The 17,062-nt window shown below is 44.2% G+C and overlaps 1 protein-coding gene across 1 annotated transcript; it reads left to right on the top strand.

The window, feature by feature from the left end:
* Positions 1–1,873: 1,873 nt before the first annotated feature.
* On the top strand, positions 1,874–16,979 carry tbc1d2b (TBC1 domain family, member 2B). The gene is made up of 13 exons (XM_041938190.1): positions 1,874–2,265; positions 3,021–3,171; positions 5,125–5,299; positions 6,353–6,504; positions 6,726–6,979; positions 9,893–10,318; positions 10,450–10,560; positions 10,780–10,976; positions 11,649–12,143; positions 12,233–12,350; positions 12,668–12,853; positions 13,712–13,833; positions 14,501–16,979. Exons 1-13 carry the CDS (start codon positions 1,924–1,926, stop codon positions 14,694–14,696), a joined length of 2,925 nt encoding a protein of 974 aa, XP_041794124.1. The 5' UTR covers positions 1,874–1,923; the 3' UTR covers positions 14,697–16,979.
* Positions 16,980–17,062: the final 83 nt, after the last annotated feature.

Genomic DNA, 17,062 nt, shown 5'->3' on the forward strand with positions numbered 1-17,062 from the left:
TTTTATCTACAACAGCTGTGAGGTAAATGGATATATAAAAGGAAGCCGTTATCAGGCCGTTACCAGACAAAAGGCTCGTTAAGATCTTTTTTCAATCTTGTGGTGACACACCAATGAGGGGGATGTGGGTCTTTAAAAGGTCACAAGTCTGTTAAAATGTCACTTTTGCTTACGCTTTCCTTTAAACATTCGAAGGTGTGTCCAACTGAATTCTCCCAAAAGTAAGCCAGAGTTCAATCTGGCCTAAAGAGTCATGTAGCTTCTGACAAAATCCAAGTTACACAGTTATCACATGTGGTTCTGGGCCTTTACCGTATTACAGTTATTTTAAAAGAAAGCATAAGACCACTCATCTGCTGTTTATTTTCCAGGGCCTGCATGCATCTTGTCATAGCATGTTCAGGTCTAAAACCGTCAATCACCCTAAAACATCCTAAACAACTTGTTCAGTAGGAAATATTCTAACAGGTCTGTTATAGGCCTTTGTTTTACTGTATGAGTCACACTGTGAATAACAAAGAATTAACTGCACGTCACAGGTTATACTACTGGTGATAAAACAGGCATAGACTAGATTAAGCAATATACTGTAGATCCTACTAAGAGAAGAATATAGTTATAATAATTTAATGATCTAGTTTAATTTTCTGAAGTGCTGTGCTGTAATCAGATTTTTTCACTGCTGATCTTCTTTTGCAGTATTTCTACTTTTTTATTTCCTACTTCATGTAGACGCAGATGTTGTAGGCTGCATAGTCACTTTGCAGATTAGCATTTTGCATTAAATGCGGGCGAGACTATAAAGTTTCATAACTGTTGTCTGGTAAAGATTTTGTATCTTCAAAATGGAAACTTTGCACAACAGCTCTGTTTCAGCTCAGCGACACAAACAAACAGCAGATACCTCCAACCTGTGGAGGAGATTTTAACGCTTCAACTGATCTGAACGAAAAGCCCCGAAAGTGGAGATATGATGGAGACAACTGCCCCAGACGTCTCAGGCTCATAACAAGACAGGTGGTTTGGTTAAAGGACAACATCTAAAGCAGGCCCTGCATTATTATCTTACCTTGTGTCTCGTGTTTTAAATGGACTTTGTGCTGAGTCCAGTCATCTTAGTTTATGTTGTGGTCACATTCAATACATTTTCATCAAATGACCACAAACTATCTGACACAGAGCCACCTGAGGTCAAGCTGTATTATTCCAGCAAAGAAGCAGGCTGCTGGTTGGCAGCAGTGGAAATCTAACCCTAACCCTTAAGTAGATTTACTCAATTACTGCACTGCAATTTAAGCTGTTGTGATCGGTTCACAAAACAGGAAATATTGTTACAGAGTGAACTACACAAATGTATATCAAGCAGTTAAAATTAGATTCACATCAACCAGCTACAACACTAAAGTTGACATTGCATCTTAATGCATCAACAATAATATTGCAATATAATAACATAACCCATTCTGCCTAACGAGTACTTTTACATTTTGAATTACATTTTAAATTACATTTTGAATGAAAGACTGTTATCGGTGACTGCTGTTGCAACTTTTATCCAGTAAATGATCAGTCCACTTGACAATTTGAAGAATTTGTTTTTAGTTTTTTAACTCATTCATTTTTTAATTATCTCCAGTTACGGGAATTTTAATTAGACTATTTAATACTACTTTAAGATGAAAACAGTAACGATTCTTCTCTCTGGCCTTTAGCTTGCGTTATTTCTCAACAGCAGCAGGTTGCACATCTGGGCCAACACCACCACCAAGCGGCGCCGCCGCGTCACCCGCGCGTCGTCCACCACGTCAGCGCCGAGACGCACTACATCTCCCATGCTCCCCTCTCGAGGAGGCAGGCAGTCATGCGGATGGAAACAGGAGTGGGCATCCGCTGCGCTGCACGAAGGAGAAACTTCGAGGAAAGATGCACGAAGAGGAGGATGGCAGCGACCCGAGCCCCTGCACAGCCTCGCGGATCGCGGCCACCAAGTCCGTGGACGTGGCCGAGGTCGAGGGAGCGAAGGAGCAGGCCTCCAAGCTGTGCGGATACTTGAACAAACTGTCCGGCAAGGGGCCTCTGAGGGGGTACAAGCCGAGGTGGTTCGTGTATGATCCGAGGAAGTGTTATTTGTATTACTTCAAGACTCCCCAAGATGCCTTGCCGCTCGGCCACATCGAAATAGGCGATGCGTGCTTCAGCTACGACGTGGAGGGGGAAGAGGGTCAGTTCGAGATCCGCACGGCCGGGAAGGAGTTCCTCATGAAGGTAGAAACTTTTCTGCAAGTGTAGCACAAGGCTGACCGCGTTTTGCTGTCATTTGTCACTTCCTTTCTTTCTCATTGTGGAAAAGGCAGACACACCCATTCCAACTTGACAGATTTATCCTCAGCCTTTGCTTTTAGTCGGACATGCAAATGTTTGTGCCGGCAGGGATGTGGTTTGACAGCTTTTTAAAATAGAAAATCTGGCTAAAATAAATCAAGAGGAAAAAAAGTGGTTTGCAAAACGTTTGCCGGACAAGAGCTTAATCAGCTGATCGCATCAAAGACGCTCAGCCCACTGCTGACATGCAGAGACAGTTTTAGGCTGTGACTGGCAGGAGCTCATCAGCCCTCATGACACCTCTGCATTTGCAAGTGGTCACTGCATCTCATGTGATGGACCTCCGTGCTGTCACATGACTGTGTCGGGGTCAGTGCCAAGACAGGTGCCCCTGGTTTGAGCCAGGCAGCCTGGCTGCCCGCTGGAGTCTGCAGCATTTTCAGCAGATGGTGGGAATAGTTAATACCAAACAGCTTGCAAGGCCCGAGGCTGGAACTGAGACCGAAACCAGCGTCTGTGCTCATTCCACATGACAGATCCGAATAGTAACCTGCTATTTAAAGTGCTCTTTCATATGTTCTTCCACATGTCATAATCGTCCCAGCCGAGGGGGCGTTTCCATAAATTGTGATGTTTGCACTGTCTTTTAACCGATGGGCTCTAAAAACAGATTGATGTGTGTGCATTTGTGTTTCCAGGCCCCCAGCAGGCAGGTGATGCATTACTGGCTGCAGCAGTTGCAGCAGAAGCGTTGGGAGCACAGCAACACACGGGGCTCCGGTCAGAGAGACAGCTGGAGCTCCCCGACCCTGGCCTACCCTCCCACCGGCCTCGTAGGCAAAGACAACGGTAGGCCGACGCAGGCGCAGTGCGTACGCACGGCATTGTCACTGCTCTGCTCCATCAGCTTCAGACACCAGCTGAAAGTAAACACCTGTATCTGATGGTTTAATATTTACACACATGACTTATTAAGTTCCCGCAGAAACAGCATATGGGCAGGGCCGTGTCAAGCACACATTATGTAAGAAATCAACAAAGGGAATAAAAGAAAGGGGCTCACATCGACTGTATGTTGGGTGTTTGTTATTTTAATGTGCTCAAAGAAGCAGAAATCTCAGTGTTTGTGTACCAGCTGCTGTTCAAGGAAGGTTCAAGTGTGCCCACGAGCATATGCAGCAGTAACATGACACAATAAACGCAGCTCAGGTGCAGCATTTACAACACAAACAAGAGGATATATATATTTATATCAGGCTGCCAGCGTAATATAAGTGTTCAATTTACCAGCTTTATGCTCCAGCCTCATGCTGGTCACATTTTAGGTGTTGACCCTTGACCCTGATGAAGTCAGGCAGGTCAAAATAAGATTAATGCAAATTTTTCAACAGAATACTTCTAGGCGAACCTAATTTCTCGGCACAAGTAATCTTAAATCTTTAACAGGAAGCATGTCATTGCTTTCAAACAGTCTTGGTTATCCTAAACAGAGGAAGTGTAATCCATCCTTACGTAAAGCTAATATGAGACATTGGATAAGACTTTGTGTGAGGTTTTCGTTATCCTTCTCGGTTTTGTTCACATGGTCTAAGTCTGCTTACAGCTGGGTGGCAGTTTTATACTTGTACGACAGGTGTTGCAGAGTGAAATGAAGTGTGAATACCTCTTCCTTTTCCTGTAACCACCACACACGACTCCTGTTTTACTTTTCGAAAATGTGTCCCACAAAGGCACAAATGGCCACGTTATCACTGCGTATCAAAGCCGGCGTCGAGGCATTTAGGGAAAAATATTGTCGTTTTTTGTTTTTTGTTGGCTCCATGCAAGACGAACCATCTCAAATCACAGATCCCGCAAAAAGAAGCCGTTCCTGTAAAAAGATAGACCAAAGTGCTTTAAAGCACTCTGATGTTTTGTTTTTCCCACATTGTTTTTTCACATCCTGTGTTAGTTCTGCCTCAGAGGGCTGTGACCCTTTGTCACTGAGCTGTGATGAAATGCAGGAAAAAAAAAAAATCAGCCGGGCTCAGTAACGTCTCCTTAACTGGAATTTTCCCTCCAGCTGCGATGAGGACATTTAATGTTTTATGTTGCTCTTTTTGCTCAGCTAGTGAAAGATTAACGTGACTAAACTTAACCTCGCAGAGTAACCAAGCTAGTAGCTGCCGCCTCGAAAGGTTTAGAGACGTCGCAGAGGAAGAAGCCAAGCCGGGGCACGCAGCCGTTACTCTGCCACCAGCTGATTGGCTGTGTAAATTCAAGAGTTGGAGAAGATAACAGCATTTGTTTTTCCCTGGCCGAACATGAGTTCAAAGGTTGCGTCAGAGCAGAACGAGTCTGATCGTTGTTGTGTTTGATTTGCACTGCAACACCAACTATGTGTTGATGACCACCGGTTTCCCCTCCGGGTGTGACAGCATAATTGCGGAGCTGCTCGGCCCTTTATAAAAAAAAACAAAACAAGTTCCTTCACTGTCCCGGCTTATTTCCCACAAAGAGGAACGTTTATATTTAGCCTGCGGGGCTCAGAAATGCTACATACTGTATTTTGTGTTGGAGCGAGAGCCGCTCGTGAACCCACACACATCCACCCTGCTGTAAATAGCATTCTGGGTAACTCAAAATATTGCTTCACTTTACTCTGGAATCCTTTCAGGGTTATTACAATCTCATTTCCTCATCAAACAATGGTTACAGCTGAGGTCCTGCAAAACAGATGTGGTTGTATGAGTCATGCGTTATTATTATTGTAATTATCATTAATATGATGATGCCATTCTAATGTTCTGCTCTTATTCTCAGATGCGTTTGTCTTCGAGAAGCCGAGTGACAGCGTGGAGAATGTGCGCAGCGACTTTGCCGTGGAGATGCAATCAGACGGAGGGGGAATGGTAGGGATCCAGTCAGCCAGAGGACCTTCTGCCGCATCCACAAACCCCCTCAACTTCTCCCTCAGAAACTTTGGTACAGAGCTCAGGTACGCCTGAACGGAAATACCCATGCTTTCTGGAATGTTTGCGTGGAGGCCCTGCCAAACAGGCACAACGAGTTTCTCGCCTGTGCCTCGGTAGAGCTGCATCGAGGAAAGAAAATACCAATTCCATCTTTGCTAGTTGCTCTAGTGTGCAGCCATCAACAGTTCCCCTTCTGGGCCAAACAACACATCCATTCAGAGGCTGCAACACACTGAAATGCTAAAAATGTGGCCTGGTTTGGAATCTGCTTTGTGTCTGCGATGGGAAGAGAGTTCACTGATGGAGGTGCACAGGAAGCTTGGAGCATCTGAACTCCTCATAGCACGTCTCCATACCAGCATGTTCATACCTTTAATCATGACTTAGCATCTCATATTTTATAATGCCAGCTGTTTGCAAACAACTGCAAGATGAATCTTAGTGATCTTACCTGTGACTAGCTTATCTTAACTGTGTAACCAGCAATGAGTGCAAAGAATGTTAAACACCAGATATGTAATGTGAAAAGATGCTTTTGAGTGAGTCCGTCATGGTGCTGCTGCAGACAGACGCATCGATTAAGGCGGCAGTGTGTCTGTTCGGTCGGGTGGACGTAAGGTGAAAAACGTGGCTGAAACACCTCCAGTGCAGACGAGGTGTGAGGGAGGCGTGAAGTTCACTCTGCTGCACAAAAATAGTCCTGTGTTTGCACTGATCTCACGTTCAGATGTGTGAAAAACACAAGTCTGTATTGGCTTATGATTAGACACGACCCTGTTAATTTTACACCCAAGAGTGCACTTTTTGATTGTACGTAGACACTATTTGTAAGCTCTGCTCTCCCATCCAGTGCAGCTGCAGCTCTGTTGCTCAGGGCCTGTTGAGAAAAGTGTAAAAACCTCAACAAAGGCTGTTTGCGCTCATGTTATTATTTACAGAGTTGCAGAGCGCGAGGCCTCCCTGCAGATTGTCCTCGGTGCCTGTAGAGTTAAAAAGCTTTCACAGAATTGCAGTCTCTTAGAGTCCAGCATGAAACTGGTCTTACTCACCCTCTTGTCTGGTTTCTGTTCTGTCAGGAACTCCATGTCTTATCTGCGGCCGGGGAGAGGAGGAGAGAACAGGCGCAGTGTGTTTTACACTGGCAACAGCAGCTCAGAGGACTGGGAGCTGGTGGACGCTCCACCCAAGGACTTCCCTGAACAGAAACATCATCCAGACACACACAGACGTACGTCCGCTCCCCGCTGTTCACCCTGTGGCCATGGTTTCATACCCGCAGCCTTTTATTTCTCCACTCATTTGCGCAACACCATGACAAATGGACAAACAATGCTTCAGCCCCCTGAGTCAGCTCTGTTACCTTGACGAGCATTTGATAACAATAGGCGGGACTCACAAGGCAATAAATATGAAAGCAGCAAAAAGTAATGCTTCTCTCTCCTCTCTCAGATTCCTTTGGGTCAGCGTTTACTTTCGACTTTGTGCGCAACTCATCGCGCCCTAAGAGGCCTTTGCTTCGAGACATGATGGCCTCCGGGCGGTTCGGGCGCAACGCTGAGACGCGCAGTGCCGAGAGCTCCCCGGTGGAGTGCAATGGCAGCAAACCTTTGGAGATGCAGCTCCGCCTGCAGAACCAGCAGGAAGAACTAAGCCGCATGCAGCAGGAACAGGTCAAACTCAGAGAGGAGCTGGCCAGTCAGAAGGTACAGTTGTCTCACTCTTGTTTTTTCACCCAGTGTTTAATACTTTAATACACACAGTCAGATGAAAGCATAACATTCTGGGGGGGGGGTGTATAGAAGAGAGGAGCACATCACTGCCCTTGCTTCATGCCCCACGTCCCCTTCTGGGTTAAGGCAGCCCCTCTAATTTGACTGGTGGTAGATGCAAATTCTGAGGTCTTTGCCAATTTATTAGCATAAAATGAGATTGCTGTATTGCTTTTAAACTAGTAGGAGCTCAAATCAGATCGTCAGTCAGGCAGACAGTTATGTCACTGCTGATCTTTCAGTCACTTTTCTGGCTTTAAAACACTTTATTTTCCTGTTTTGTTCGTCTGTCCAATGTGACATAACTGTAAACTAATTACATCACTGTGGTGAAGGGGAAACCTCTATTCTGACAGCTGTTTGTGCTTATCGCAGGCAGAGAGAAGTAGAAAAAAACAGGTTGGTTTTAGCCTCACTTCCTACGTTACTTTATGCTGTTTACAAGGTTCATCGTGAGAAGTTAGGTCAACTCAATTTATGTGAATTATTAAAGTTAAAGTGCCCTCTGCTCCCTGCGGGCCTTCGAGTGGACAGACTAAACCAAACTTCATTCTAAAAGCAGGCGTTTTATGGTAGATGGTAGGGTATGATTTTTTCTCAGTAAACACTTTAATCACACGATCACTAAGACCATTTCTGATTCACTTTGAGCTTCGGGAAGAATCGGCACACATTTCGTTTGTGATGAAGTGTTGTACTGCTTGTACTGATTGTCCGGTTCCCACAGTTTTGTTAACGTAAGGATTTGCACTCTTTCTTTGTCATGTAAGATAGTAAATGAAGTGCCTTTGGGTTTTGGATTGTTGGTTGGACACAAGAAGCAGTATCACAATATTTTGACTTTTTATAGACTTTATGGTTTATGGGGAAAATAATCAGCAGATTAATTGATAATGAAAATAATAGTAAGTTGCAGCCGTGGTTCCATGTGCATCTCTCTTGATAAACAAAATATTTTTCTTTCCATCTTGTCTTTCATTGTGCTGTTTGTCATAGCTTAAGAGTCATTTTGCGCTTGATGAAACGCTGCAAGCTCATCGCCTGTTTGGTGCCTTGAAGCTCTCCTGTCCATCCTGTCCCTTAGTCATCTGGTCTTGTTTATTATTATTTAGTCATTGTAATGTCCGGAAATGGACGTAGCAAAGACTTGATAGTTTTAGCAGGAAACTGTAAAGCTCCAGGACTGACTTGATCATGTGTGAATCGTCTCCATTAGGAGAAATACCAAGCTGGCCGGAGTGATTTTCCTCCCGTTTTATGTCAGTCAGCACAAGCCTGGGGTTGTGGCGTCTGACTGAACAGTTCGGTACAATCCAGATGCTCTCCCTCATACAGGAAGACAGCGAATGATTAGTCATGCTTAAGCAAGAAACAAGGAAACAGCAGTTCTCTCAACAAGAATCACAGATGGGTCGTTCCTTCCCATTACTCTCTGTTCTTGTTTTAGTGGTTTGAGACCAGCCGATTGGTCACAATGGTTGCAACGCGAGCCAGATGAATATATAATGTGTGTGTTTATGCTTCCCCTGTGAAGTTTAACAGGAATTAACTGAGTCAGCTGGCTATCTCTGCGTAACTGTTCAACTGTTCATCAGTGCACATGTGCGATCTGGGTATTTGCACATTGGCCACATTTTCTCAGTGCAGCAGGCTTAATGTTATACAGCTATAGTAAACTTCTGTTATTGAATGTCATGCTCTGTAATTCTAAAATTGGTTATCTGGGCACAATGGTGGCTGTGTTACAGGTTGCTGCTTAGGTCAGCGTGACTGTGGCCTCTGTCAGACTGTGAACGAGCAGCGTTCAGCTCCCCAGACCCTGACACGTCCTGATGAATGCACTTTAGTTAGCCTCAACAATAGCCTTTCTTATACATTTTTTAATAATTATGTCCTTGTTCAAGTACTTTTGTGGTTGGTTTTGAGGTAAAATAAGAAGTGACAAAATTGTGGCAAAACCTTACTTCCTACAAAAAGCTTGCTTCCTTCCCTCCCTTTCTTTCTTCCTTTTTTCAAATTTTCATATAGTAACATTATGTAAACGTGTTATTACAGAAGTTAATAACAGATCGTGGTTTATAATTTAGTTTTTTCTAAGCTTGTTATGCCTCTGCACCCAGCAGGGTGAAGTATGAGAAATGATAAAATATAATAAAAATTCTTGCTGTATCAAGTATAGCAGTTACCCTAGTAGAAACTCAGCTATCAGAATATGCAGCTGTCCCTGAGGAGAGCAGCTTTTTATACCTCCACGCCTGTGTCAGCTGCAGCCAGAGGCGTTTCACTTTCAGGTCGTCTCCCCAAACGTCTGTCTCTCCCATTCTCGTGAACGCGGTATCTCAGGAATGCCTAGAGGGAGTTTCTTCTTTTATTTTGGTCAGTGTGACCTCACAAAATATGTTTTTGGCCATATCTAAAGAATTCCTGCAGTAATTCTCATAAAATGTCTCATATGATTAAATGATGCAGTGATGACATTTTATATCCAAAAGTTCAAAGGTCAGCTTCACTGTGACATGCCTTCTCACTCAGGAACAGAAGGAAAGATTGTGACCATATTTATTTAAAGAAACTGAATTGGTGCCAGTAATCTTGGGCGTCCCCCTTGAAACTGTGCTGATTGCAGAGATCTTCTTTGCTGCCAAGTTGAAGATGTGTGTGAAGCATCCGTGTTTTCCAGTCTGTAGCTTCTTTGCAGCAGCAGCGTCCATATGTGAAGCATTATAGTCCACCGCAAGCTCACTGGTTCTGCTGATATTGAGCTTCAGGTCATTGTCTTTGCGCCATCTTAAGGTGTGATCCTGCAAGACAATATGTTGACCAAAAAAACTCTCTTTCCTCAACCAGGAGCTGGTAAGACTTCTGCAGCAGACTCTGAGGACCTCCCAGTGCGACAGGCAGCCAGTGCACCGTCCGGACCCGGTTCCAGATTCATCCTCGACTTCAAACCAGACTGAAGGTTCAGCAGTAACCCAGGGAGCGATCGCCCAGTTGGAGGCCCTGCTTCAGGAAAGGGATGGTCAGATCCAGTCCCTGTGTGGCCACATGGAGCGTCTCGCCTTGGAGAAGGACAGTCTGCAACAGGAGCTGAAGGGCCTGAAAATAAAGGTGGGGGAGATAAATGACCAGCTGGGGATGCTGATGGAGACCATCCAGGCGAAGGATGAAGTCATCATAAAGCTGTCACAGCAGAGCACCGAGCAGAGAGGCAATCCAAATGATGCCGGTTCACCGACCCCCAACAAAGACCAGCAGGAGCTGGACATCCTCAAGGTACAGAAGGAAACACGTAAACCAGATTTATGCTTGATAGAGATTAGAGAACAACAGATTTTGAGAATTGGAAACACTTATTCTCCTTCAATTTTTACTCTGATTAACTGGATGTGTTTCTCCAATTTCAGGACAGTCTTCAAGGCTACAAGTCCCAGAACAAGTTCCTGAACAAAGAGATCCTGGAGCTGACAGTATTACGCAGAAATGCAGAGAGTAGAGAAAAGGCTTTAGAAGCAAAGGTACTGTCTTGTGTTTGTCGGTTAATGGTGCATCACTCTGTTATTAGAAACAGGAAGTCTGAGTAGCTTTTAAAGGAAGTCCAGTATTGACCTCAGCTGGTGCCCCCCAACCCTAAAAATGCCAAGTAAGAACAATGAGTAAGAAACTTAAATCTTGCTGTTGACAGTTATTATAACAAAGACAGTGCAAACGTTTTTCTGTTTGCATCTTTGCTGCAGTATACGGCCCTGGAGGCCAAAATGTGTCAGGTGGAGAGTAAGTATCTGGTGCTGCTCCAAGAGGTGAAGACCCCGGTGTGTTCGTCTTCAGAGCAGAGCCCAGCCCGCGAGGTCATTTCCAGATTATTAGAGGATGCCCTGCAGGCGGAGAGCCCCGACCAGCAAGAGCACCCCATCTTTAAGCCAAATACTGTCAGGTATGGACAAGGACAAAGTGCCTTTAGGAATAGATGTTTTGCTGATTTTGAAGTATATTTAATTTTCTGCAATGTTTTCATTTAAGCTAATTTATTTAAATGTTAAATTGCAACTTAAATTGCACAGCATTTAAATATTTCTACAAGTTTGGCACATATAATGGCTGAATGTACATGATACCACATCCTGTCTTAATGAGGAACTTCCACCATAGCTGCACTGCCGTTAAATGGAAAAAACCCACAAAAATGTGAGACCCTCAGTATCAAAGGCCCACAGTTCTTTGCAGACGCAGCTTTTTTTTATCAACAGGAAAGGAAAAATCTATTGCAGCAGAGAAATAGTCACTGCTGTTGCCTCAGTGGCCTTAATAGATATAACAGTGATGTAATCACCAGACTTGTTTTACTTTGATTAAATCAATTTTTCTTGACTGGAAAAACTAGCTTTGCTAATTGGTGTCTCGGCTGCTTTCTTTGTGACTTCTGTGCAAGCTCAGGCACGTCCTTTGTGGCTCGGGAAATTGTGTTGTTAGATATTCAGGCAGTCCCTAAAGTGATGTGGAGCTGAAGGCAGGTCGAGCAAAAAGAGGGTGCACCTTAAAACGTTGATTTGGAATGAACTGACTCACTGATTGGTGATGTTTTTTTTCTGCCTTGATTCAATGTTAGTGAGTATGACGTGTACGGCTTCAAGACCGTCCCTGAGGAGGAGGAAGAGGAGGAGAAGCTGGTCGCGAAGGTGAGAGCTCTGGAGCTGAAGTCCCTATCCATGACGGATCAGGAGGTGTCCGTCGGGGTGAAGTGGGAGAACTACCTGGCCAGCACCATGAACAGAGACCTGGTGCGCTCCCCCGAGCTCAAAGCCCTGATTCGCAGCGGTGTTCCCCATGAGCACCGCTCCCAGGTGTGGCGCTGGTGTGTCTCCTTCCACGTCAAGAAGTTTCGGGACCACTTGGCGCCTGACTATTATGAGACCCTACTGAACGTTGCCCGGGACAAGCCCAACCCGGCCTCGAAGCAGATCGAGCTGGACTTGCTGCGTACTTTGCCCAACAACAAGCACTATGCGTCCCCGAGTGCAGGCGGCATCCAGAAACTCAGGAACGTCCTGATGGCTTTCTCCTGGAGGAATCCAGATATCGGCTACTGCCAGGGACTGAACAGGTACAGGAGGGGTTCAGGTCTCTCTCCTTTTCCCCTCACATCTTTTATGCTTTGTAACCATTCATTTTTATTGCATTTAATTTGCTCAGGCTGGCAGCTATTGCCCTGCTCTATCTGGACCAAGAGGACGCCTTCTGGAGCCTCATAGCCATTGTGGAGGTCTTCATGCCAAGAGACTATTACACCAAGACTCTGCTTGGCTCACAGGTAAACAAGCTCAAAGGTCATAATGTAGCAGCGGAAGTCACGCAGACAAGTGGCTCCTCCTCGCAGGGTTTCTCTGCGGTCACTCCTGTCATGTTAATGCGACTGAAGCTGCTGCTCATGAGTCATTCTCTGGATTTGAGCCCATGTTTTCTCCTGCTGTGAAAATAAAAATATATGATTGTGGCAGCTCGATTAAATACTCACTGACTTTTCAAAAATCATGCATTCATTGAAGATAATCACTGGAAGCCAAAATCTTGATTGAAAGTAGAATTTGATTCATTGCCCCACACATGATATATGAATCTATACTGCAGGTTGACCAGCGTGTGTTCAAGGACCTGATGAGTGAGAAGCTGCCCCGGCTTCACGCCCACTTTGAGCTGTACAAGGTGGACTTCTCCCTCATCACCTTCAACTGGTTCCTGGTGGTGTTCGTGGACAGCGTGGTGAGCGACATCCTCTTCAAGATCTGGGATGCCTTTCTGTATGAGGGTCCAAAGGTAAGAGGAGAATGCAGCGCTGCGATCCCTCTGATCTCACGTGTCTGCCCGGACACGCTCACAGAGTTCTGCAGAAAACCAAAATGTCAGATAAGGAGGCATTCAAAAATAGGGTTGTAGCCATTCAGTCGGCCGAGTTTTAAATTTCACTGCGACTACAGATGGTATGTCTGATTAGTTTTCTGTGAGCGAGGTCCCACAAGTGCCACTTCATTGGTGTGGTGTATCAACCCACCGTCTTAAATCTCCAGCCTTACCTCACCAGTATTTGTGTCTGAATTTCTCCATGACTGCACCAGCGAGGTGCGGTCATTGATGTTCGACCACTTGGGGGCAGTGGAAACAAGCTGTGAAACAGTTTCCTATTTAAATCCAGCAGATATGAGTAACATTAGTATCGTGTTTGTTATCCTGAGTTGTGTTTGTGTCCACCAGATGAATGTAAGTGTAATATTCACTCTCCTTTTTGGTTTTGTTTGTGGTGTCCTCTGTCTCCTGAGGGAAACAGCTGGCTCTTTGGCTTCTAAATGCTCCACTTTGCTCACCAGCTGGTCGCTGATTTTGCCCGTCTGCTGTTTTGTTGCCGGGCAGGTGGCGTGCAGTGGGTTCTCAGGGCTTTTTCGTGAAAAAGCAGCAGGCCGCTGTGGCTGAAAACAGCACAATAAGAGCAGAGAGAGTGAACCAAAATAGTATAATTTGGGGCTGAAAAAACAAAAAACAAAAAAACAGTACTGAGGGGATCCCCCAACTCTGCAGCTCATAAGTGGGGTTCATCACTTCGAGCGACCACTTTCACCTCCTCATGTGATCTATTGTTTATATGAAAATATTGATTATTTTTTTATGACTTCTCCACAGATCATATTTCGCTTCGCACTCGCGCTCTTCAAGTACAAAGAGGAGGAGTTTTTGAAGCTGCAGGACTCCACAGCCATCTTCAAATATCTTCGATACTTCACGCGCACAATCCTGGATTCGAGGTACAGTGATCGCAATCTGTTTGGGTGTTTGCACTTACGATTCCTAGCTCATTATTTTATATTCATATCTCTGAGTCTGCAGTAATAAGGAACAAGATAATTAACCTTGGAGTAGCTGAACGTATCTTGCTGTTGGCTGCTGTATACAAATAAACAGGTCATCCACAGTGTGTGAGTGTTTTCACTTATAGATATTGCAACAGCAGGTCAGAATTGGTTCATTCACAGTCACAAAAGCTGCACTTCTACCCTAAGCGGTCAGAACTTTTAGTCCCTTTTAAAAACGGTGGCAAATAAAATTCTGCAAGTACTCGACCAATCAGAAATGTTCGTCGTGTACGTCCCATCCCCCAAGTTCCTGTAGTTTTGGAAAGCACCCCCCGGAGAAGGGACTTTTTGCACAGTAAAATAATGTCCCTGGAACCTAAATTAGACCCTGAACCTTGAGGTGGAAACACTTTGAGTTCCTCCAAAGGTTCCTGGTTCCTGTACTGGAAACGTGGCTATAATAGTCATGATAGTTATACAAAGGAATACACATAGTAACTTAAATCAAATGTACAAAACAGATATAATAGGATCCAATATTCAGTACATTTCCACATTACAGGCCTTGCAAAAGAGTAGAAAACCATCCCAGACTGACAGAACTGCGTCTTTCTTCCAGGAAGCTGATGAACATCGCTTTTGTGGACATGAACCCATTCCCCATGCGTCAAATCCAGAACCGCCGCTCCTTCCACCTGGAGAAGGTCCGTCTCGAGCTGACCGAGCTGGAGGCGATCAGACAGACCTTCCTCAGGGAGAGGGAGACGAGTCAGGACGGACGGAGCTTCGTCAGCGATGACGAGGAGGATAACTGACCTGAGGCGCGTCACTTTCCCCGGGCTCATGGCTGAAGTGTGAAGACGAGGAGAGCATTGGCACCATGACAGTGATGTGCTGCAGCTGTAAAGGGATTTTTTTTAAATGAAAGAATTGTCGGATTGGTCTCCAAATCAGAGCTGGAACAATCAACTGTGCATTCATTTTGAGTGAGATGGCTGCAAAAGACCCGAACATTACAGGCCGAATGGGCTTTCTATCAGTATTCCCGCCATTTTTGTTGTAAAAGCCTTGTTTGTTGTGCGCTTGTGTGTTTAAATGACAGTATGCTTTGTCCGTGGCTCTTCAACATTCATTGCCAAACTACACTCTTGCAGTCCGAATCAGTATTTTGAAAAACATAGCTGTGATCTTTTAATATCCGGCGATTTTATGCCTTTTGAAGGAATGATTGTATTTTTTTAACTCTTTTCATTAGGACTCAGATGCATAAATGTCTTAAAATTGTTTACCTAAATCTTTCTTTTTAGGTTTTCCACATTGCCACTCAGCCACACATCTTTTATGTGGGATCCCCGTGTCTCTTGATGCACTTGAATCACTTATGCTGAAATTCAGATTCTGCTGAAACTTAAAGATTTAAGTCTTACAGCCTTTTGATCTCTAGCTTGTTAGTTGTACACATCATTCCAGCCTCTAGGGGCTATTGTGGTTAAAGAATACACACGAGGATTTCCCATCAAACTAGGGATCAGAAACTAAATCTCCCTGTGTGTCATCACTTGTATAAGCAGCATGTGGAACACTTTGGGGAAGACCATGCTTGTTTTTTTTATCTGTCCATATTTGTTATTTTATATTCAAGTACCACTTAAAAACTTAAACTTCCCCAATGACACAAGTCTGTTTTGCAACAACATTTTGTACCGAAACTAAAAAAAACTGTGGTGTATAAAGGCCGCTGGACTTAGTTGGGAGAATATTTGAATTCGTACTGACCAACATGGATCCTTACAAATTACCTCATTCCCTGTTTTATTGTAACCATCCTAAAATCTGTGTATTAAGGTATTTTAATTTGTCCTGGAAATTCTCCTACCCAGCTGTACTGCTCCTTTAAGTGTTTTCTTTCAGTAATGGTCTTGAGTTTTCCAAACAAACATTTGACGTTTAAAGGATTCAGTTTCCCCAGACCAAAACCTGCTGTGACAGATTTCCAGGACACGCTTAATGCTGGGAGCTCTCTCCTGAGCCCTTGTCTGAACATGCTGATGTATTTGCATTGATTGTCCTCAGTGTGGCAGTATAACATTTGTCCATACAGTGTTTACACCAGCTCACAGGTACCCTCCACAGGAGTTTATGATACCAATGTCCAGCTTTGTATGAAATGGCTGCAAACTCAGTCCGTCAGCATGATTTTAGTGTGTGAAAATGGAAATCTGATTTGTTATCTATGAGGGAAGCATGTCAGACACAGCAGTACCTCTCTGTCTTCCACATCCAGGTACTTACAGATGACAGTTTACTCTTCAGCATTGTGATCATATACTCTTTTACACCTGTTTTGTATTTTCTACACTTTAATACACCATTACGATGAATGTCGTTTATCCCCTCACCAGAAAAAAACATGTTCAGGTCAGTCGTGTAAAATTGTTGTTTAAAATGAGAATCTGGAAGAGAGGAACATGTTTTTTCTCACCTCGCCCCCTCTGTTGTGTCCTGATACATTGTTCACAGTTAAACTTTGAATTTCCTTCATTCCCATTGAACTTCGAGCTGTTTACAGGGATTACGTCCTCATGTTGGACCTGAATTTGTGAACAAATGGCAGAACTGTGGTTGTTTTGAGGATGGGAATGTGAATGAAGACAGCCCCGTCACGAGAGCAGGCCTCTCTACAGATCAAAACTTTCAGCCTTGATCGCTTTAAGATGAGAAGATTTTCTTAATTTAGGTGCGCTCATTTTGTCAAATGGCTCATACAGTAGACTTTCAGTGTTTGCTCCTATTTCAACACACGACTTCAGCTCTGCGACTAGTGTGCTGTCACTTTGATCTTCACATTGAATAAGCTACATTTAATGTTATCGTCTTTCTTTTGCTTTTCCCAGCAAGTGTAGCGAAAAGATGGCTTCAGAATATTATAGGGCACTTCACTTTTTTTGTACGTAAACCTCCATGGTATCTTGTTCAATGTTAATCGGTATCATTTGATGATGAAAAGTGCAAAGCTTTTGTTACAGCATGAAGCAGACGCCACTGTATGTTTTTGTAACACCAGTTAAAAGACATTCAATAAACAGTGGCTGACTGGGTGTGTGCTCTGTCTTGTGTGCAGGTGTTCATAAAAAGCAGAAACAAAACCGCTCGCTGTAGTGATCCTCAGTTCCTGAAAGAC

The sequence above is a fragment of the Chelmon rostratus genome, chromosome 6 (genome assembly GCF_017976325.1).
Source record: "Chelmon rostratus isolate fCheRos1 chromosome 6, fCheRos1.pri, whole genome shotgun sequence".
Lineage (NCBI taxonomy): Eukaryota > Metazoa > Chordata > Actinopteri > Chaetodontiformes > Chaetodontidae > Chelmon > Chelmon rostratus.